This window comes from Meles meles, chromosome 8, assembly GCF_922984935.1.
Source record: "Meles meles chromosome 8, mMelMel3.1 paternal haplotype, whole genome shotgun sequence".
NCBI classification, from domain to species: Eukaryota; Metazoa; Chordata; class Mammalia; order Carnivora; family Mustelidae; genus Meles; species Meles meles.
In genome coordinates, this window is record NC_060073.1 from 38,475,120 (window position 1) to 38,496,792 (window position 21,673).

Consider the following 21,673-nt stretch of genomic DNA (forward strand, 5'->3'; position numbering starts at 1 on the left):
AGAAAATGACACTGAATGTTTGATAAATGGGTGTGAGTAAACAAAGAGATTATTTTAAAGTCACTCTACCTTTTGTTCTGAGTGAACTAAAGAATAGAGAAATATTTATTTCCTGTTATTTCATAGAAGTGATTTAACAATTAAAAAAAAAAGAATGAGAGGCATTAAGAAATTTTGCCACATTCTGTAACGATTAAGCAGAACAGTAATTCTAATTATATAATCAATTAATCCCTTTCTATCTCCCTTTCCATATGCCAATTGCCTATTCTCCATGAACACTGAAGGGCAAAGGTTGGCATCAAGCAGGAGTTGTGGTTTATCCTGAGCATACACATTTGAAACACAATGAGAGATTAATAAAACCAAAATGAAATAGAGGAGGTAAAAAGCTTTGAAGAAAATCTTTTGCAGTCAAATGCTCTACCACTGAGCTACACCTCCGAAGAAAATCTTTTGGAATTAGTGGTGATGGTAGCACGACTTTGTGAATTTTAAAAATGTGACTTTTATACATGTGAATTATACTTAAGGAAAGCTGTTATAAAGAGGGATTTATGTCATTCTCTCCTGCGTTATCTTTATATGAACAGAGCTGGCTAGGAGGGCTACCTCCTTCTCTGATTCTCCTTCCAGAATTCTGATTTACGATTTCCAAAATTAAAAGTGTCAATGACTACTTCGATTTGTTTCCTAACGCATTCACCCAGAGTTAATACATGGCATCTTTGCTGGTGCTTTAAAACATGTTTATTCATGGTGTTAGAGAACAAATGTACCGGTAAGGTGGAAAATGAAAAGTCACGAACTCACAAGGCTGAACCTTGAGTCAATTTACTGTAGCAGCAAAAGAGAGGAAAGATTTGGGTTCCAAAGGGAATGTCAAACACTCATGAATTCTACACCCACCTTCCAGATACAGCATCTGGAAATGCATCAATAAATCAAGTGAAGCAATGGGTCTACCCTAGCTTTGTCTGCTAAAACTGCAACTAGGAGGATTCAGAGATGTTAACTTACCCGGTCAAGAGCTGCTTTCTCCAGCTCATTTTTGGCCACAGCTAATTTTTGTTCCAGATCAGTAAGTTGTTGGGCCTATAAAAGAAAAGCCAATCTTTAGTAAATTCTCTAACGTCCCTTTTCACTTTAAGCATCTTTCATTCATTGTAGAGAACAACAACAACAGCAACAACAAAAACTTTGTGAAATCTATTTAGAATTCAAGTTAAAAATACTGCATGACCTTTGGGTAAGCTATAGAAATAGTGTGTTCTGCAAAATTTCAGCTCCAGTCTCTGAATATACTTTGACATAATAAATCAGTTATGTTTCTAGTTGTTCCAAATGGAACTCTATTTCCCCCAAATTCTTATGTTGAAGCTCTAATCAACACCCTCCCACTTTGTGGCTATATTTGGAGACCAGGCCTTAGGAAGGTAATTAAGGTAAAATGAGATTGCAAATGTAGGGCCCTAACCCCATACAATAGGTGTCCTGATAAGAAGAAGAAATACCAGATCTCTCTCTTTTTCTCTCTCTCTCCCCGCATGCTCACACAGAGTAAAGGTCATATGAGGATCCACGAAGATGAACACCATCTGCAAACCAGGAAGACCCTCTCACGAGGAACCAAGTCTCCCAGCACCTTAATCTCAGACTTCTTGCCCTCAGAATGGTATGAAAATACATTTCTGCTGTTTAAGCCACCCAGTCTGTGGCTTACCCTATGGCAGTCTCTTGTTATGGCAGCCTCAGCAGACTAACATAATAGCATTCATTCTATTATCCAGTTTTAATCCAACACACATCTCTATCCCTCCATATCCTAGTACCTTTGCAAATGCCGTAACTCTTCTGTTAAAAGAGCAAAGGTCTCAAATTTGGAAGATGTATTTTAAAATCCTGTATCCACCAATTCCCATCTACATTCTATAGCTATCCTTACAAGAAGATGCTTAGCAGCCTCACAAAAGACCCAGAGAAGAACCTGCCTCCCCTCATGTCTCAGAACCTCTCTATACCTCTGGACTTACTCTGTCTCCTACATTTAGCCAGTGAAAAGAATCTCAAGCTGGAAAGAACAGAGGATCTTTCTGATGTTCTTATTGGGGAAGGGGATTGAATTCGCCAGGAAAAGTTGACAGCAGAAGGCTTATCAATTAACTACCCAATTAGCTACCTAACCCACATACATAAAATACATCATATATGCACTTAAAAATGCATATGTGTGTGTGTATGCTTAAAAATAAAATTTTGAATTAAAAAAAGAGTGAGTGGGTGAAGAAAGTAGCTTCCAATATGAAGGTACCTGTAAGTGGTAGAAAACCAACAAGCTCTGAGCCCCAGGCCCCTCCCTGCACTCGCCTGGTCCTGTTTGTCTCTATCCTTCCTTCTATTCCCACTGCCCGACCCCACAATGTGAGGACCTTGGGACCATAGACCTCAGTCTCATATTCTTGACCTGGGGCTCAGGCCACCCTGCCTATTCCACATCGCTGCTCTCCTGGGGCCATCTACCTTTCTCAAACACTGAGCACTCAAGACTTACACGGCGACTGTCTTTGGGTACCACAGGCCCTGCCTAACCCAGCACCTCAATGGAAGGAAGGAAAAGAAGGTCATTTTTATTTCTCCCTGTGTCCTCAGTCAAGGATAGGTGTTAGAGAGTCAAGACCAGGTGCCCCTGGTCTGTCTGCTGTCGCCCTGGGACTTGTCTCAGATATATGTGCATCACGCAGTGACCATTCCCCCCTCAACTAGACTCCACAGAGATTGGGGACATGCCGTTGACCCTGTTGCAGGATTGGTGTAGGGGGGAACACCTGAACACCCAGCGGTCCATGCTCATCCTGGGGATTCCTGAGGACTGTGTGTAGATTTAAGCCGGCCACTGCTTGTTCTCGTGGAGATGTGTGTGTGTGCTTCTCTGAGCAGCTGTCCATCAGCAGCAGCAGCCCCATCCCCGAGATCCCCAGCCCAGTTCCAGGAGATGGCGGGAAGGATGCCCGAGGGCACGGCTGCTGCTTGGCCCGCGACCTCGGGAAGGAGGAACCGACCAAGGACCGAGGTCTCCACGGGAGTCTCCAGCGGGAGTCTCCACGGGAACCGTCTCTGATGTGCCACCCTGTTGTTTCTTGTGACTCCGTGTCCCCGGCTTGGCCGAGTGTCCCCTCCTGCATTTTCCGCCATCCTGGGACTGTCCTGTGCAGGCCATAGGGCGGGACCAGGCCCCAGCATGTCGGCCAGAGGGGAGGGTGCGTGCCCTGGGGTGAGGGGACGTGGCCAGCGTCCGTCGTCCTGGCCAGAGGTTGATCTTGGGGTCCCCAGGAAGGGAGGCTGGAGGGCCGTGGTGTTGGGGGAAGCAGAGACACTTCCTTTGGGACCCCAAGAGGAGGGGGGCATAACCTGTGGGCTCTAGTGGCCGTTAGATGTTCCTCTCTCTGTTGTCATTCCCTCTTTGATGGTTTCAGTAAATGTTTTCTTCAATAAAGTTAATTTCATGTGTAAAAAAAAAAAAAAAAAGAGAGGTTAGAGAGGGGCAGTGGGTGGGTCTCAGTGGGACAGTGGTCAGCTTACACTCCCACTAGTTATGGGTTAGGTCCTTAGAAACTGGGGGGAGGGAGTAAGCATGTCTATGCCACTCAACATTTTAGTCACTATCTGGAAGGAATGCCCATGCTGCCCAGCAATCCCCCATGTCTTGCTCACTCCCCTGCCCACTCCCCTCCACCCCAGCCCAGGTTCATATGCTATTTTCTTTCTTAGGCTCTCTTTGGTAGGCAGACACTCTCCTCAAGATGCTGTCACCAGTCACCTGAAGTCCAGAGGGGTCTGCAGAGGCACAGGACCTCCTACCTTAGCCTGTTTTCCTCCTTGTAAGGGTTTTTCAACCCAAATCCTGTGATTCATACTAGAAGATCTCCACTAAAGAATGACACAGAATGTTCAGTAATACAGCAATCCAGGAAGTTTGTATTAGGGCAGATAGAATGGATTCCATCAGAAATAGCAAATATGCCTTTGAAAGCTATAATGCTAGCAGTTCCCGGGATTTCAAGTATTTACCTCTTCTAAGAACTCACTGAACCTGGTAAAATCTAGCCAAGAGATTTTGGAGGACAGAAAGGTACAAGAAGAGTAAGGGAAATAATCAAAGGAATTGCAGATACTAACACATATTATCAAATGTTGGTGCTAGTTTTGGAAGGATGAACTACTGGGTTGACTTGTATATAGTAGTTAAAAAATTACATAAAACAGTAAGAATTCTGTGAGTATTAAGCTATCAGAAGACATATAAAAGACTGAGGAATTTACCATATGGTAAATTTTATTTGTTTTCAGTCAAATTTATTTGTTTTCTCAATTTAACTCCTGCAAAATAACGGATAGGGCTACTTATGAAGAGCTCGTCATGATTCTGAGGAGCTTTCATTCACATCCAATCACAGAAAAAATATCTATGAAGTGACTGATTTTCTCAGGCCAGGAAACGTCATCTGTGCACATAGGTTCAAAATACACATGGAGAGGCAAGCATGTAAAGTGAAAATCACAATAAGAAATTCTAACTGCTAAACACAAAATGTGTTTAAAGTCTAATGTCTGAATGTCTAAAATGTCGAAAAAGTCAGAGTGCCTTTTTCTTTAATAAAGGAAACAGCAAATAACTGTGACATTTAATTTTCATATATGTACATCTTCTCATTTGAGCTTTCTAGTCCAGAAGCTAGAGTCCATACCATAAATCTTATTTTACTTAAGAAAAAAGAAAATGCTGCTTCTGAGCTTTAAGTTTTTACAGACCACAAAACATTGGACCCTGGGGTTTGGCTGCACCATCCAGGCTTGCTTCTGGAGCTGTTCCTTACTGTTTTTCTCTGGAGTTCAACTTAAATTGAGCTTAAATTATGAAGGATGACATTAATGCCACATATATAACATAAGAGTGTCTTTTTGTTTCCTTCAAAGAAACATAAATCTATGCCATGGCAAATGCTAAAAGTCTCGGCCATTTCATCTTCTGATAGAGCCCAAGAAAAGGAAGTGCTGCAGGGGGATCAGCACGGTATCCAGCCACAGTGTTTTCTGGCCTGGCTTTCCGGTTGGAAAGACTAAACAGATCCATCGAGGGCCAGATCAGGAAGGAATCAATACAGACTTTGAGTAGGGAATTCACAACAGAGCCTCCTCTTAATGTTCTAGCCATTGTGAAGTTATAATAAAAAACTTGGAGAGGACTACTGTGACTCATTTACAGGGGACATAGTCAGTGAAAGACTACAATAGCTGGGTTTTTCAGGGGCATGGATATTAATGGCCCATACTGCAGTAAGTTTGACATCAGCAAAGCAAGGTCAGAAATCTTTAGAAGTTTCTTAACAATGGTTGTGCTATTTTGTTATTAAGAAGATGGCAACTGTTCTACAACCAATAAGACCATGCAAGTGTGTTCCAGCAAATAATGCAGAAATAATGGATAGCGAATACAAGAGAAGTTCCATTAAAGTGTGGCATGAGCATATTAGAAATTCTACATTCTAATTCCAGACTTTAACATTGTAAAATAGGTGCTATTACAAAATAATCTGTATTCTATGTTTTCTACACTAAAATATCTTATGGTTGTAATATAAAAAATATTAGAACTTATATTCAGGCATTTTCTAGATCTCATCTATGTTATTTATACTTTTAATGTACATGACATGGTAGTAAAAGAATAATATGGTAACAGTGATAACAATGATGATAATGGGCCTAAACTCTCTCTAAATACATTTATTCCACATAACAACTCTGTCTGGCACATAGTATTGTTTCCTATTTTAAACAAGAAGCTGAGATACAGATTTATGAAATACCTCACCTCAAAATCACACAGCTGAGCAATAACAGATCTAGAATTCAAATCTAGGCAGCTTGCGTCCATAGCTGGTCCTCCTCACCACTAAAGATATGAATGTATGTGTTCTATTTATTACTAAAAATTTACATATATTCAAAGACATGTTCTCAAAATTTATTGATGACCCTTAGACTAAAAATGTTTGGAATCAACTCAGAACCTTGGAAAAATTTTGCATGCTTAAGACTTTTCTCCCAATAAGGATGAAAAAGTCATAAAAGAAATGTTCTCAAGTACTCAGTAGGATGTACTTGGTGGTTGGTGAAAAAGTAATGACAGGATTGAATTTTTTATCTATGATTCAATGTATCTACTACTACATAAGAAACACATGCTCCCTGCTCAGCAGCCCTAACCTAAAAGATGGGGATCATAGTCAAGAGAGACAACACAGACAACCCCACCATCATCACCGTCATCTCTACATTCCACTTTACTGTAGAGTTAGGAGACAGAAAACCAGTAATTCTTACTTGCAACTACTCAACCCTCAAAAAAGTAGGAAGTCGCAGTATCAAGATTATCTCGGCCATCAGATTCTTGGATGCTGTGTCTGCTCATTTCAACATTAATAATTTGGGAGAGACACTGACAGACATGGGATTGAATGACTAAAACATGTACAAGGGGGGCGCCTGGGTGGCTCAGTGGATTAAGCCACTGCCTTCGGCTCAGGTCATGATCTCAAGGTCCTGGGATCGAGCCCCGCATCGGGCTCTCTGCTCCGCAGGGAGCCTGCTTCCTCCTCTCTCTCTGCCTGCCTCTCTGCCTACTTGTGATCTCTCTCTCTCTGTCAAATAAATAAATAAAAATCTTTAAAAAAATAAAAAAAAACATGTACAAGGACCAAATTTAGACTTTAAATTACACAGGAATATAACTTAGCATAACATCTGCTTTTAAGTGCTATTGAAGGTTTTAATTAAAGTTATAAAGTTCAGCAAGCCTTTCCATTGGGAAATAAGAGCAAGCATATATAATTTTCCTCAAAATTTGAGTTTTTATTAGTCTCAATATTACCATCATGTGTATATGTATATGCATGTAACACTCATGACCATTTAAAGAAAATCTGTCCTGAAATACTTTTTTCATGATGTCTTTGAAGTTGATTCCCTTTCCCTCCTCAAGAACACTGACACTTTGGAGGAAAGCGGCTTACAGCCTTTCTCTGTCATACATTTTATCTCAACACTCAGTTCCAGGGATGGGGATGTAATTTCTTACAGCAATTCCTCTATCTCTACTCCATAGGACTGTGATTGGGTTTAGGCATCTAATTAACATCAGGCCAGAGACAAGAAGATATATAGTGGTGGCTTCTGGAAAGAAAGTGGTCTCTCTTCATCTAGTGAATAGACGGTAAGGTTTTTTCTTTCTCTTGGTAGTAGAGTATAAGGGTGTTTACGTCCCAGTGTTAGCCTTATCTCCAGAATAAAAGAGAACATCATGAGGCAAAAACTCTACTAGGGAATAAAGCAGAGCACAGAAAAAATTAAATAAATATATTATGGGATCTGGTGACTTTGAAAACATTGCAATCAAACCACACCTGAAATGAAAGGAACCTTGCATTTTCACTACTGTGAGTAAATAAATTCATTGTTCATGAACTAAATTCTTGTTAGATATTTATATTTTCCATTATTTGAAAAGAAAAGATTCCAGTCTTCTGCTTATTATAACTGGTATTGGTCTAGTCCTTCTCCATAAACAACCATGAGCTAATTAGGTCAGGCTGTGAACAATGAAATATGGAGAACTCACTAGGTAGGACCTGTCACCATACTAGCTTTCTGGCTGAGGGCTATTCCCTACCCAGCTGCAAGGGCTGGGGCCCCGGTGGCTCACTGCAGTTGCACTGAGCTGTGAAGGCAGAGATGGGAGTTTGGAGCAGATTAAATACCTGCAGTATAAAAGGGAAGGGAAGCGGAGAAAAAGGGAGATGAGCAAGGGCAGAGCTTCCAAAAGTCAGTTTGTGGGGATGTTCCTATGAATCCTTGGCTGAGAACTGGGCTGCACATAAATAGGACAATATATCACACAAGGCTAATCATGAAGTAACTGTTAAATGGCTGAGAGCAGAACAGAGACAACAGAGTTTGAGCGCGGCAGAAGGATGTTAGCATTCCAGACACATTCATAAGCCTTATTAACACCACAGGCAACAAAGTAAGAGCCTTTAGATTAATAGCCATGCACGAGAGTAGCGGTTGGCAAATTATCATCCTAAAGGCCAAATCTGGCTTATTGCCTGTTTTTGTAAATAAAATTTTATTGGAACACAGCCACCTTTATTTATATATTGTCTAGTTACTTTCGTGTCACCATAGTGGAATTGGGTAGCTGCAAGAGGGACCGTATAGCTTGCGAAGACTAAAGTACTTATTATGTGATCACTTGTAGAAAATGTTTGGTGAGTCCTGCTCTAATATGAAGTCTACTTTGGGCTGACCTTAAGAATGTCTACATCAAAATCTAGATTAAGATTCTGGGAGGTCGAGTTGGGGGCAGAGTTTTGGAGGTTTATCTCAGTCAAGTGAGAAGAACTTGGATATCTTCTCAGACTTTCACATATCTACACTTAAAAAGTACAGAGCCAACTCTACATTAAGGTGAATATGGGCATTTTACTGCATCATTGGGCAAAAATCAACAATCTTCAAAAGAATATAAAATCCACAATCACTCTAGCATATGAATGGCAATGTCCAGCACAAAATAAAATCTTACTAGGTATTCAGAGAAATGAAATGTATGACTCAAAGTTAAACAAGAGTAGACAATGGTAGCTGTAGACAAATCATCTTTAATGCCCAATCATTTCCGTATAGAGTTTTGTTCTTTATATTAGCCTTGAGAATCATGACAGCACTTTCTAGCTGCCTCCCTGGTGCTCTACTTAGCTTTTTGAATCTTAACTAATGAATCTTAGACTCTAACCCACACTTCTAGAAATTGCAAAAATTCCTGTAAAATGTTTCTAAGTTTTATTCACTATGACTATCACAAAAATAAAGTCATTTTTGTCTTCATGAAAGATGTCTTTCATGAAAGATGGATATCAGATGACTCTTTTTATACTATGCATTGGGTAGTTTCTGTGATCTATAGAAACCTGGATTGAATATACTGCTTAGAAAAATGATCTTGAAGTACCTAGTTTTTCTTTACTGTTATATTTATCTACTACATGAAGGTAAAAACCTCCCTTAGTTACTATGAGTCTATTTTGTCTTTGTCTATCATAAATTTTCCAAGAGGCAGTAACTTGTAGGAGTAATGATTCCAGATCATAATATAATATGTAATTATTTACTTGAGAGAGATTGAGAAGAAATGTAGGTTATCTGACCTGTACCTTTCTCAGGCAGGTATCATCAGCTCAATATACACTATCTTCTAAAACCCTGGATGACAAGTGGTCCTTCAAACTACATAATTAGCTTGCTGCTTAATCTTAGAAATTAATACTATTTCAAATAATTGTGAGTATAAATAAATAAATACTTTGTGACTATACATGAAGTAGTTACTGTTTCTGTGTTATTGTATTCATAGATATTTTTCATATTTATGTATATTCTCTTATCTGATATCATCTATATTTTCATTTTATCCTCTCTCCTTGCTATTACATAATAATAAATACCATTTAATAATCACAAATACAATTTTTAATTTCCACAGGTGGCAGGTACATGACAGTTCCCGTATATTACCTCCCACATTTTATCATTTACCCTAAGAGGTATATAGTATTATCCTGTTTGACTAATGAGGAAAAAAAGGATCAGAGAGAATAACATAGAAGTAGAATGAAGTTTTGGTACCAAACCTGCCTGTCTCCAGACATATCACACTGGACTATTTTTACTCTAATGATTTCAAAGCTAAATTGGACAACATAGGCCCTAGGTGTATCTACAAAGTCTCTTCAGTCATGGCTCAGTTTCAATATCTTTCCATCTCTCTGTCCTTCTTATTCCAAGAAACAACTTTTTCCCCCCAATTCTTGCAGAACATTATTATTACTTTATAAAAATGTTTGTGTTTGTATTCTAATTTTTTCATTATTATTATTCCACCAATGGATAAGTACTTTAATCCTGCTCACCACAGGCCTCTGTGATGGGAACATTCTGTATTACGTGAATAGTCGATTATCTCTTTTCTTGCAAAACTGCCCACTACAACCTCTCAAAAAGTTCCCATCTTTCTTTCATTTATTACAACTCTGTTTATATTTATTTACTTAACTATCTATTTACTTATTTTGCTATTTCTCTGCCTTATATTCTGGTTTTTCTTCCTCTTTTCTCTACCTAAAGATGAAAATTCATGGAAAACTGTGGTTTCTAGTACACCTGTGACTCATCAAACAGTCCTATTCTTATACCCTTCCACAAATTTTTAAATTTCTTGAAAGGTCAAATTATCACATTCTTCAGATTCCTCAAAGTCAGTCTGCAGAGAATGAAAGTCATAACATTCTCTCAGTTTATATTATTGTCAATGGCATATCACATTGGTTTCCTATTGCTGCTATAAACAAATCATTACAAGCCTTAGTGGCTTAACAAAAATGTATTCTCTTAAAGTTCTAGAGGTCAGAAATCCAAAGTAAATCTCACTCTTCGCAGATGATATGATACTATATGTGGAAAACCCAAAAGACTCCACTCCAAAACTGCTAGAACTTGTACAGGAATTCAGTAAAGTGTCAGGATATAAAATCAATGCACAGAAATCAGTTGCATTTCTGTACACCAACAACAAGACTGAAGAAAGAGAAATTAAGGAGTCAATTCCATTCACAATTGTACCCAAAACTATAAGATACCTAGGAATAAACCTAACCAAAGAGACTAAGAATCTATACACAGAAAATTATAAAGTACTCATGAAAGAAATTGAGGAAGACACAAAAAAATGGAAAAATGTTCCATGCTCCTGGATTGGAAGAATAAATATTGTGAAAATGTCTATGCTACCTAAAGCAATCTACACATTTAATGCAATCCCTATCAAAATACCATCCATTTTTTTCAAAGAAATGGAACAAATAATCCTAAAATTTATATGGAACCAGAAAAGACCTCGAATAGCCAAAGGAATATTGAAGAACAAAGGCAAAGTTGGTGGCATCACAATTCCGGACTTCAAGCTCTATTACAAAGCTGTCATCATCAAGACAGCATGGTACTGGCACAAAAACAGACACATAGACCAGTGGAACAGAATAGAGAGCCCAGAAATCGACCCTCAACTCTATGGTCAACTAATCTTCGACAAAGCAGGAAAGAATGTCCAATGGAAAAAAGACAGCCTCTTCAATAAATGGTGCTGGGAAAATTGGACAGCCACATGCAGAAAAATGAAATTGGACCACTTCCTTACACCACACACGAAAATAGACTCCAAATGGATGAAGGACCTCAATGTGAGAAAGGAATCCGTCAAAATCCTTGAGGAGAACGCAGGCAGCAACCTCTTCGACCTCAGCCGCAGCAACATCTTCCTAGGAACAACGGCAAAGGCAAGGGAAGCAAGGGCGAAAATGAACTATTGGGATTTCATCAAGATCAAAAGCTTTTGCACAGCAAAGGAAACAGTTAACAAAACCAAAAGACAGCTGACAGAATGGGAGAAGATATTTGCAAACGACATATCAGATAAAGGGCTAGTATCCAAAATCTATAAGGAACTTAGCAAACTCAACACCCAAAGAACAAACAATCCAATCAAGAAATGGGCAGAGGACATGAACAGACATTTCTGCAAAGAAGACATCCAGATGGCCAACAGACACATGAAAAATTGCTCCACGTCACTCGGCATCAGGGAAATACAAATCAAAACCACAATGAGATATCACCTCACACCAGTCAGAATGGCTAAAATTAACAAGTCAGGAAATGACAGATGCTGGAGAGGATGTGGAGAAAGGGGAACCCTCCTCCACTGTTGGTGGGAATGCAAGCTGGTCCAACCACTCTGGAAAACAGCATGGAGGTTCCTCAAAATGTTGAAAATAGAACTACCCTATGACCCAGCAATTGCACTACTGGGTATTTACCCTAAAGATACAAACATAGTGATCCGAAGGGGCACGTGTACCCGAATGTTTATAGCAGCAATGTCTACAATAGCCAGACTATGGAAAGAACCTAGATGTCCATCAACAGATGAATGGATCAAGAAGATGTGGTATATATACACAATGGAATACTATGCAGCCATCAAAAGAAATGAAATCTTGCCATTTGCGACGACGTGGATGGAACTAGAGCGTATCATGCTTAGTGAAATAAGTCAATCGGAGAAAGACAACTATCATATGATCTCCCTGATATGAGGACATGGAGAAGCAACATGGGGGGGTAGGGGGATAGGAGAAGAATAAATGAAACAAGATGGGATTGGGAGGGAGACAAACCATAAATGACTCTTAATCTCACAAAACAAACTGGGGGTTGCTGGGGGGAGGTGGGATTGGGAGAGGGGGAGCGGGCTATGGACATTGGGGAGGGGAGGCGAACCATAAGAGACTATGGACTCTGAAAAACAACCTGAGGGTTTTGAAGGGTCAGGGGTGGGAGGTTGGGGGAACAGGTGGTGGGTGATGGGGAGGGCACGTTTTGCATGGAGCACTGGGTGTTGTGCAAAAAGAATGAATACTGTTACCCTGAAAAAATTAATAAAAAGGGGAAAAAAAAAAAAAAGAAAAAAAAAAATCTCACTGGGTAACGTCAAGGCAACGACAGGCCTGGTTTCTCCTGGAAGCTCTAGGGTAAAATCTGTTCCTTGTCTCTCCTAGCTTCGAGACTGCCTGGACTCCTTGGCTTGTGGTTGCTTTCACTGACATATTATCTTCTCTGACTAACCCTCCTGAAAGACTTTTGTGATCCCATTGTTAGCAAAAAATCCAGGAGGACTTGTCCAAGTCAAGATTCTTACCTTATGTACCTCTGCAAATGATCTACTGCCATGTAAGATAACATATTCACAGGCTCTGGGGATTAGGAATGGAGATACCATCACAGGGTTATTAATTACCCTGTGTCCTAAACACATCATCTCAGCCCCACTCTCAAAATAAGCCTTCTTCCCATGCCTATTCAATCACAAATTCCATTTGTTCCATCTCTACTGCTTTTATTAGAACTACCAAAGTGGGTCCTCGCTTCTACTCTTTATTGATTGCTGTTTACTGATTGCTGCAACTGGTTTTTCTAGTTCTCTCCCTTTTGTCTCTACTTTTCTTCCCTTTCTCCTCCAGGAAGTCACCCTGCATATACCACCGTGTTTATTTTTCATGAACATTTCTTTTAATTTGTTTCTCCTTGATTCAAAAGAGAGAGAGAGAGAGAGAGAACAACAACAACAACAAAACTGTAGTTTTTCCTTACCGTTTTAGGATAAATACAAACTCCTTCATATTCAGGTTGAAGCCTGCCATAGTTTATCCTACACTATCTTTAGGGGCAATTACTTTTATTTGACAAGACAATCTACCCCACCCAAGCCAGGCCAAAAATAGTATTGCTCACTACCTTTGGTAATGGGAATAGTCTAGAATGTGTCCATCTTCTTCACTTAATTTGCCTTGAATAAGCCAACAAGCAGGAGTTCTTCGGGGATGTCTATGTGAAGTTACACTACAAGCCTGTGAGGCTAATTTGGAAGTTATGTATTTTCAGGTTAATTATCTCAGATTCTAATGTCTTCATTTTATTTATTATTTATTTATTTATTTATTTATTTATTTATTTATTTATGTCATTATATGAAATTTCTTCATTATATCTTTCTCCTTTTCCAGTCTATTTACCGCAGGCATAATAAATCCCCAGCATCTTATGCATTCATACGCTTTCAAGTAGAGGACTTCCCATTTTTCCTCCTTCCCTCCCTCCCGCCTTCCTTTTCTCTTTCCTTCCCTCTCTCCTTCCCCTCACTCCTTGCTTCCTTCCTTCCTTTTCTCACATTTTCATTTATCAGATATTATTTCCAATATCCCAGTATGAGGTCAGTCACAAATAAATACAACATAATATAAAGGCAATACCTTTATATTATGAAGCTTGTATTCACCACTAGAACGGTCAATGTGTCTTTTACATAGTAAGACAACAAAATTATATTGTTTCTCTTTGAAGTCACAGGCACTTTAACTTTACTGGTAGAATTACAAGTGTTTTACTAGGCTCTCAGAAGAGACAAAGAGGTATTTTGACATGAGAGCATGGTATATATCTCAATGGCCTTCTGTATACTTTACTTAACACCTTAAACACCTCAGGGTCTACCCATGTATCTGCTCTTTCTGCTTAGAATCATGGAAAATTCCCTGCTATCCTGTTTTCCCTGGTCAATTCCTATTCATCCTTTACACTGCAGTTGAAATGCTAATTCTCATAGAGATCTATTTCTGAGCTGCAAATATAATTTTAGCATTCTTGTCATATTCTCTTGTGAAATGTTATATTTTTTTTCTTCCTATTACTTTTACCAGTTGTGATTTTTAAAATAGAAAGTGATTGGAATGATATGGACACCAACCAATAAAATCTGTGTTTGCCCTGAATGCCAGAACAAGGTCTTGAGAGTTCTCTGCTTGACAGGTGTCAAGCAGTCAATCTGTCTGTAAACAGTAGCACCGTGGCAGCTCCTAAGCAGGCCTGCCATACCCCCACAGACTCAGCCAGGAAAGAGACATGAGGCCAAATCAATTTGGACAGTTTATTACTCACGCTGAAAACATAAGGAAGATCAGCATGGTGTTGTCACTCCATGTCTCTTAATATCCCTGGATGACATCAAACCAGGGTGCCACCTCACAGGCAGCATATGTGGTGGCTCTCTTTCTGCCATTGTGGATCCAACTCCCAACCACAGCAGAGAGGGGCACAGAGAGGGGCACAGAGAGGGGCAGAAGTGTAATATAGAAAGTCTCCTGCCTTACTGACATTAGGAAGGCCGATAAGAAATTGCTACCTGGCAACCTCCTGAAAGATAAAAAGCAGATGAGAAACAGTCTTATAACAGCTGCAGATATGACTACCTGACTACCTATCCTTGTATGTTCCATGAAAGATCACAGGACATTAACCCAAAACTTGGGTTAAACTACATGTTAGCCTTGCCTAAGCGATCTAAGCAAAGATATGCACGTTTATCAGGGTGTTACGGCCGAGCCATTGTGCTATAACAGGTGTTAGCCATTTATTGCTGAATGAAAACTAAGTGCCAGGAGACACGGATGAAGGAGGCAATGGCTATTTAACAATTGGTACAGAAGTACTTCAATAGTTGGAACAATCTGCGTGTCTATATTAATGTGTACTAGTTATTACAGTTGTCATCTACCCATTTATCTATCTGAATGTTAATGCCTCATTCCCTCACTAGGCAACAGGCTCAAAACACAAATTGCTTCTGTTTTGCTAACCCTTGAATCAATAATTCATAGATTAGTGATGGGTACCTAGCAGTTGCTTAATAAGTACTAGATGAATAAATGAACAAATGAGTACATTTGATGCTGATGCATTGGAATGTACTAAGAAAACAGGTATCTTAATCTTTTTCCTTAATTTGTTTTGTCCTCATTTGTGTCTGTCGAGCCCCAGTGTTTACAAAAACTCTATACCTAGTTGAACATTTTGAAGATTTTTGAGTACTTACTTTTCCAGCCCAAAGAATGCTTTTCTGAGAACCTTTTCAGTCCATCATGTGAATCTCCTTTCTGGCAGTTAATTGGCATGAAAGACAATGGCTGCACTTCCTTCTAACAGGCACAGGAAGTGATGGTTTAACAACACTGACAAGAGTGCTGACGGGATAGCAGATAAAATGTGGCATAAAATTTTGTAAGTGTCAGGATTAAGTCAGGGGTAAATATTTTGAATAGTTGTATTTTTTTTTCCTATGTCAATCTGCCTAAAAGTACTGGTCCCCTCTATTTGTGCAAATCCTCCTGCACTCAAAGGCTGGATGAAGCCAATTGTTTCAATTTTGTTATTGCCGAAGTAGAGCAGCTACTTTGGATGCTTATCCCAAACATCCTTTCAAAATTTTCATTCCACTAAGTGAATTTTGTTGAAAGCAGCAGGTACTAAAGCATCTACACACCAGCTTGTCAAATTCCCTACTACTGTCAATCTGTATTTTTTCCCTTTAAATTCATTTTAATGCATTTTAGCAGAGACTTTTAATACATTTCCATGTCCTGTTTCCTACCAGACTTATTTTGTTCTTTTCACTTGAATTTAAAAGTGGAGCATTTGGCAATCAGAGAGTGAGCTAAACTCTAGGGAATATCTGAAGCCCTAGAAATGTGGCATTCCCCCAGAGATGGAACAAAGACCTTGCAACCTATGTCAGTATCTCATCTCCCATGGAATTGTATATAACATGAGCTACCTTTTTCAACACATTGTATTTTTTAACATATTAAATCATGCTTAGCATCTGCAAGTCAAGTTCTATACAATTTCCACATATATTTAATTGTCAAGCATCCAGGCCAAGCAACAGTATCTTTCTGATTTTATTAGATGCACAAACAAAAGTTTATAGAGTTCTACCAAGCTACAGATCATATGCAGAAGAAACAGATTCAAAGTTAATTCCTGATGACTCCAAAGCCTACCTTTATCTTTCTCAAATTCCTTATCTCTAATTCTTGCTGAAGTATCACCCGCTTAATGAGCCCATTCTAAGCTCTTAACATTGTAAGCTGCCTTACTTCCCATCTGGAATTTCCAATCCTCTATATTCTCTACTTTTTTTTCCTTTCTTTTAAAATAGCACTTAACTTTCTAATATACTGCATAAATTATGTTTTCTGATTATTGAGTATTGCCTATCACACCGACTTGAAGGAAACTTGTTCACAGATGAATCATTTAAGTGCCCGGAAAGGTGTGCGGCAGCATTAGTCTCTGGCCACCCCGCCTGCCTCAAACTTATTGATTGAATGGGTTATCTTTACATTAGAAACATTTTTAAATGTGATCAGGACACCCAGGTGGTGTTCAACAAAAGATAATGATAATGACTATGATAATAATCATTTGCACGAGTGTAATAACTTTTATTAGCAATAATAATTTATATTATGATTAAAGGGAGATTTCTCATTTTTTTAATCAGACTATTACTACATCCTTTAATATTTAGTCATCTCATTACCAGTTCTAAAATTCTGCCCTGGCTCATTTGCCAGTCAATTCAGGTTGATTCCACAAATAATTATCAGTCATCTACCATGTACTAATCAATAGGCAAACAAATTGTAAGGAATACAAAGATATATAAAATATAGACTGTGTCCTCCAAGAATGTGCACTTGAGTGAAGGATATGATGCATGAACTAACAACTATTTCCTCTTTTAAATAGTGAATATGCTCCAAAGGATGGTATAAAGTTCTGGTTTAAATTTTGATTTACTGGGGCACCTGGGTGGCTCAGTGGGTTAAAGCCTCTGCCTTCGGTTTAGGTCATGATCTCAGGATCCTGGGATGGAGCCCCACATGGGGTTCTCTGCTCAGCAGGGAGCCTGCTTCCTTCTCTCTCTGCCTGACTCTCTGCCTACTTGTGATCTCTCTCGGCCAAATGAATAAATTTTTAAAAAATCTTAAAAAAATAAATTTTGATTTACTTTTATTACATTTAGAGTGGCAAGAAGAATGTAGGTTTTCTTTCTGTGCTATGGAAAACTAATTCCCAAATTGTACTACCAGATAGGAAAAGCTGATTGAAGATCCTCTGATATCAAATAGCATACATTATATTTTTTTAATATTTAAATTTATTTTACTTGAACTAAGCAGCATAATAACTCAAGTCAGCAATAAGGATAAAATATAACTGGTTCCTGGGCATAAATCTACAGGAAGAGTCATGTGAACTTTGACCTTTTTAAAAAAAAACACAAATCTTTATCATTAAATGTTTCTAATATAGGGGTATTGGAATGAATCCTGAAACATATCCTAAAAGACATATGTTTGGACGACATCATCTTCTTTACCCATTCATCTGTTAAAGGGGATCTTGGCTCTTTCTACAGTTTGGCGACTGTGGCCATTGCTGCAATGAACATTGGGGTACATATGGTCCTTCTTTTCACTACATTTGTATATTTGGGGTAAATACCCAGTAGTGCAATTGCCAGGTGATAGGATAGCTCTGTTTTTCATTTTTTGAGGAAACTCCACACTGGAATATTACTCAGTCATCAGAAAGGATGGACACCCAGCTTTTGCATCAACATGGACGGGACTGGAGGAGATTATGCTAGTGAAATAAGTCAAGCAGAGAAAGTCAATTAACATATGGTTTCACTTATTTGTGGAACATAAAGAATAACATGGAGGATATTAGGAGAAGGAAAGGAAAAGTGAAGGGGAGGAAATCAGAGGGGGAGACGAACCATGAGAGAGTGTGGACTCTGAGAAACAAACTGAGGGTTTTAGAGGGGGTGGGGAGATGGGTGAGCCTGGTGGTGGGTATTAAGGAGGGCATATATTGCATAGAGCACTGGGTGTTGTACATAAGCAATGAACCTTGGAACGCTGCATCAAAAACTAATGATGCTTTGTATGGTGACTAACATAACACAATAAAAAATAAAATAAAAAATAAAAAAAGAATACCCTTATCATCATGAGCACTGAGTAACGTATAGAATCATTGAGTCACTATACTGTACACCTGAAACTAATATAATAATGTACATGAAATATACTGAAATTGAAAATAAAATAAGAGTAAGTAAATTTTAAAAAATACATGTGTTTGCTCTTTCCTTTACCATTTGCTAGCTTTAAATTATTGACAAGGCACTTACTTTTTCAAATCTTCAGCATTCTCATTTGTCAAATGGGAATAACAATACCAATGACAATTTACGGATTACTTACTATTTTCCAAGAACTGTGATGATCTTTAAGTATGTTATTTTTTAAAGTTTTGTAAAACTAAGCATTATTGTTACACTTAGCAAAGCGGGCGAGAAAACCTTTAAGAGGCCACACTTATAATGGCTCAAGGGTACCGTCCCAGAATTTGATGATTAATATTCATAATACAACATATGTTTTTGTTTCCAATATTACATTGTTTTGAATTCTATTGTTTCCCAAAGGATAGTAAACTGCCATGGAACATGAAATATGCTCCCTCCATTTCATCAAGAACAAAAATGTTGAAATATGAACTAAAGTTTTCATGGGAAAAATATTTCATGAAACCCCTATAGACAATACAGAAAGAACACCAGAAATTTTGAAATCACTTTCTTAATTAATTAATTTTTCATGTGAAAAATGTGTCATAAAAACTTAAAGCTACAAATAACTTTGGGAAGATAATTAACCTAAACTTTCAGTGGGATTTCCTCAGTAAAATAGCACTAAAATGTTTAGCTACATCAAAGGGTTGTTCTTACCTGAACAGCTTACCTGAAGTAATAAATGCAGCTTACCTGTAAGTAATAAATGTTTACCTGAAGTAATAAATGCAAAAAAGTCAATGGACAACTGGTTTTTTGTTTTGATTTTTTTTTTCAGGGGGTGTTTGGAAAAATTATTTAGAAGTTAAGAGCTGTCAGTTTGGTTTGAGCAAAAAAATTGTCTTTATAACCTAATTCACTAGCTCTATTGCTCCAAAAAAACCCAGCTTAATTTCTGCTGGGCTTTGTCACATGTCACTGGTCTATCCTCACAGTTAGAGAGGGTACATGTCTTGTCATTGTAGCTGTCAAAATGGGGGTCAGATATTTATTTTGCCTGTTTGCAGCTGTCATTTTGCTTTATCTACTTAGCCTCCACGGGGCCTAGTGTGTTCCTGTGTCAATGATCATCATCTGAGTTACTCACACCTGTGTAATTAATGAATGAATAAATCTCTTCCTCTAAATAACACTTTTTTTTTATTGAACATGGTAAAATTATGGTTTTTTTCCACCCTGGGAAATTTGATAAATTAAACATTTCAAGGAAGTGTTGTAAAGTTTACCTTTCCTCATCCTCATGTGTTCTCTCTTCCCTCAATCATTCGTCCATTGATTAATGAATTCATTTTCCCATTCATCAATTGGCTACTAGTAAACTCATTCATCCGTCATTTAACCTTCCACTCACTCTCTATCCTATCATCCACGCACTTCTCCATTTGCCTCCTCACACATCCATCTACTTCTCCATCTCTCCATCCATCCATCTCTCTGTTCACCTATTTACTCGTTATGCATCCACCCATTGACATACTCAATCCAGTAACTTATTCACACAGCCCAGAGCATTTAAAATGGAAATAAAAAGGGGTGGTGGTGGTGGTGGTTACGTTAAGCTTACGTCAGACAAGGAAGGAGGAGGAACTTGATTTCATTCAGTTAGAGAATTCCAAAGTTTCAAATTATTTCCAAAGATTCTGATCATTTCTCACCTGTACATCTCTACACATTTAAGTCATGCATCCTTAGATCAATGTCCCTGCATATGAAAAAAACCACTCTCCAACCCAAACGAGCTGAGGTAGGATCATACCTGACTTAGCACTGGCTTCCGTGTTTTGAAATATGTGCAGATAAATTTGACACAAATCCAGCATAAGAACCACCTCTTCAGTGGAAGCACTCAGTAGAAGCACTCAGAGGAAGAACCACCTCCTCAGTGTGGTTTTTAACTGAAGGTCATGAACCCTGGTATGCCTCACTAGAACACGCACATCCTACGTGTGTGCTTGACGATACTATAAAAAGACACAGACAGGGTAACCTCAACATCAGTACATTCAGAATGCTTCCTATGGGAATGGAACAAGGTGGAGGGGGGTGGCACAATTGATGTTGTCTAATGGTACAAATATGCAACAAGTGCTAAATAAACCATAGAGATCCAACACAAAGTGCAATGAATACAGACAATGGTATTAAACTTGCCAACTTGCCGAGAGATTAAAACTTAATTATCCCAACCACTGAAAAGAAAGGAATAATTATGTAATGTGATAGAGGTACTAAACAGCGCTACAGCCACAATCATGTTACAATATATAAATATACCACATTAACATATTGTACACCTTAAAATTACATAATGTTCTGTGTTAAATATATCCAATTTAAAAAATCACCACAAAAAATGTTTTATAAATGTAGCTGTTCAAATTAAACAGGTACAATCACCAGTGTTCGTGAACAGTATATTCTGGAACTGCTTTAGCTTATGTTTGTCGGTAGGTAAGAAACCAGTTCTCTTTTTTGTTCTCCCTCTCTCTCTTTCTCTTCCTCTCTCTTTCTCCCTCTCCCTCTTCCTTTCCCCCAGTTCAAATCTGGTATGCATTTAAATACAAGAATAAGAATGAAACACACACGTGTATATGTGTAATATATACACACACTATATATACACACATTTTTGCCAAATAACCTTATTATGAGAAAACTGCGTGTATAGTTTCAAGAGGAAACTTCGTCTTCACTCAAGAGCCAACAACATGGAAGAAATACCTCTGGATTTTAGCTCTATTGTTTCTCACTCAGGGAGGGGTTTCTTCCAAGTTTCTTAAAAACCTATAAATTCTTTTTTTTCCCCCTATAGTTAGCAGGGTTAAGATCTGTTTCCTAGTATCTTTATTCACAGTCTTTCTAAAAAACAAAAACCAAAAACAAACTTTTTTGGGAAGATGTATTTATTTTTAAGAGAGATTACAAGCAGGGGGAGGGGCAGAGGGCTAGAGAGAGAGA

General features: G+C 38.4%; 1 protein-coding gene across 3 annotated transcripts in view; it reads right to left on the reverse strand.

Annotated features, from left to right (window-relative positions):
- Positions 1-21,673, reverse strand: part of LUZP2 (leucine zipper protein 2) — a 511,483-nt gene that overhangs the window by 84,265 nt on the left and 405,545 nt on the right. For all 3 annotated transcript variants that reach the window (XM_046017873.1, XM_046017871.1, XM_046017872.1), the window contains exon 8: positions 1,021-1,095. In XM_046017873.1, coding sequence (XP_045873829.1) covers positions 1,021-1,095 — 75 coding nt within the window. The remainder of the gene's footprint in view (positions 1-1,020; positions 1,096-21,673) is intronic.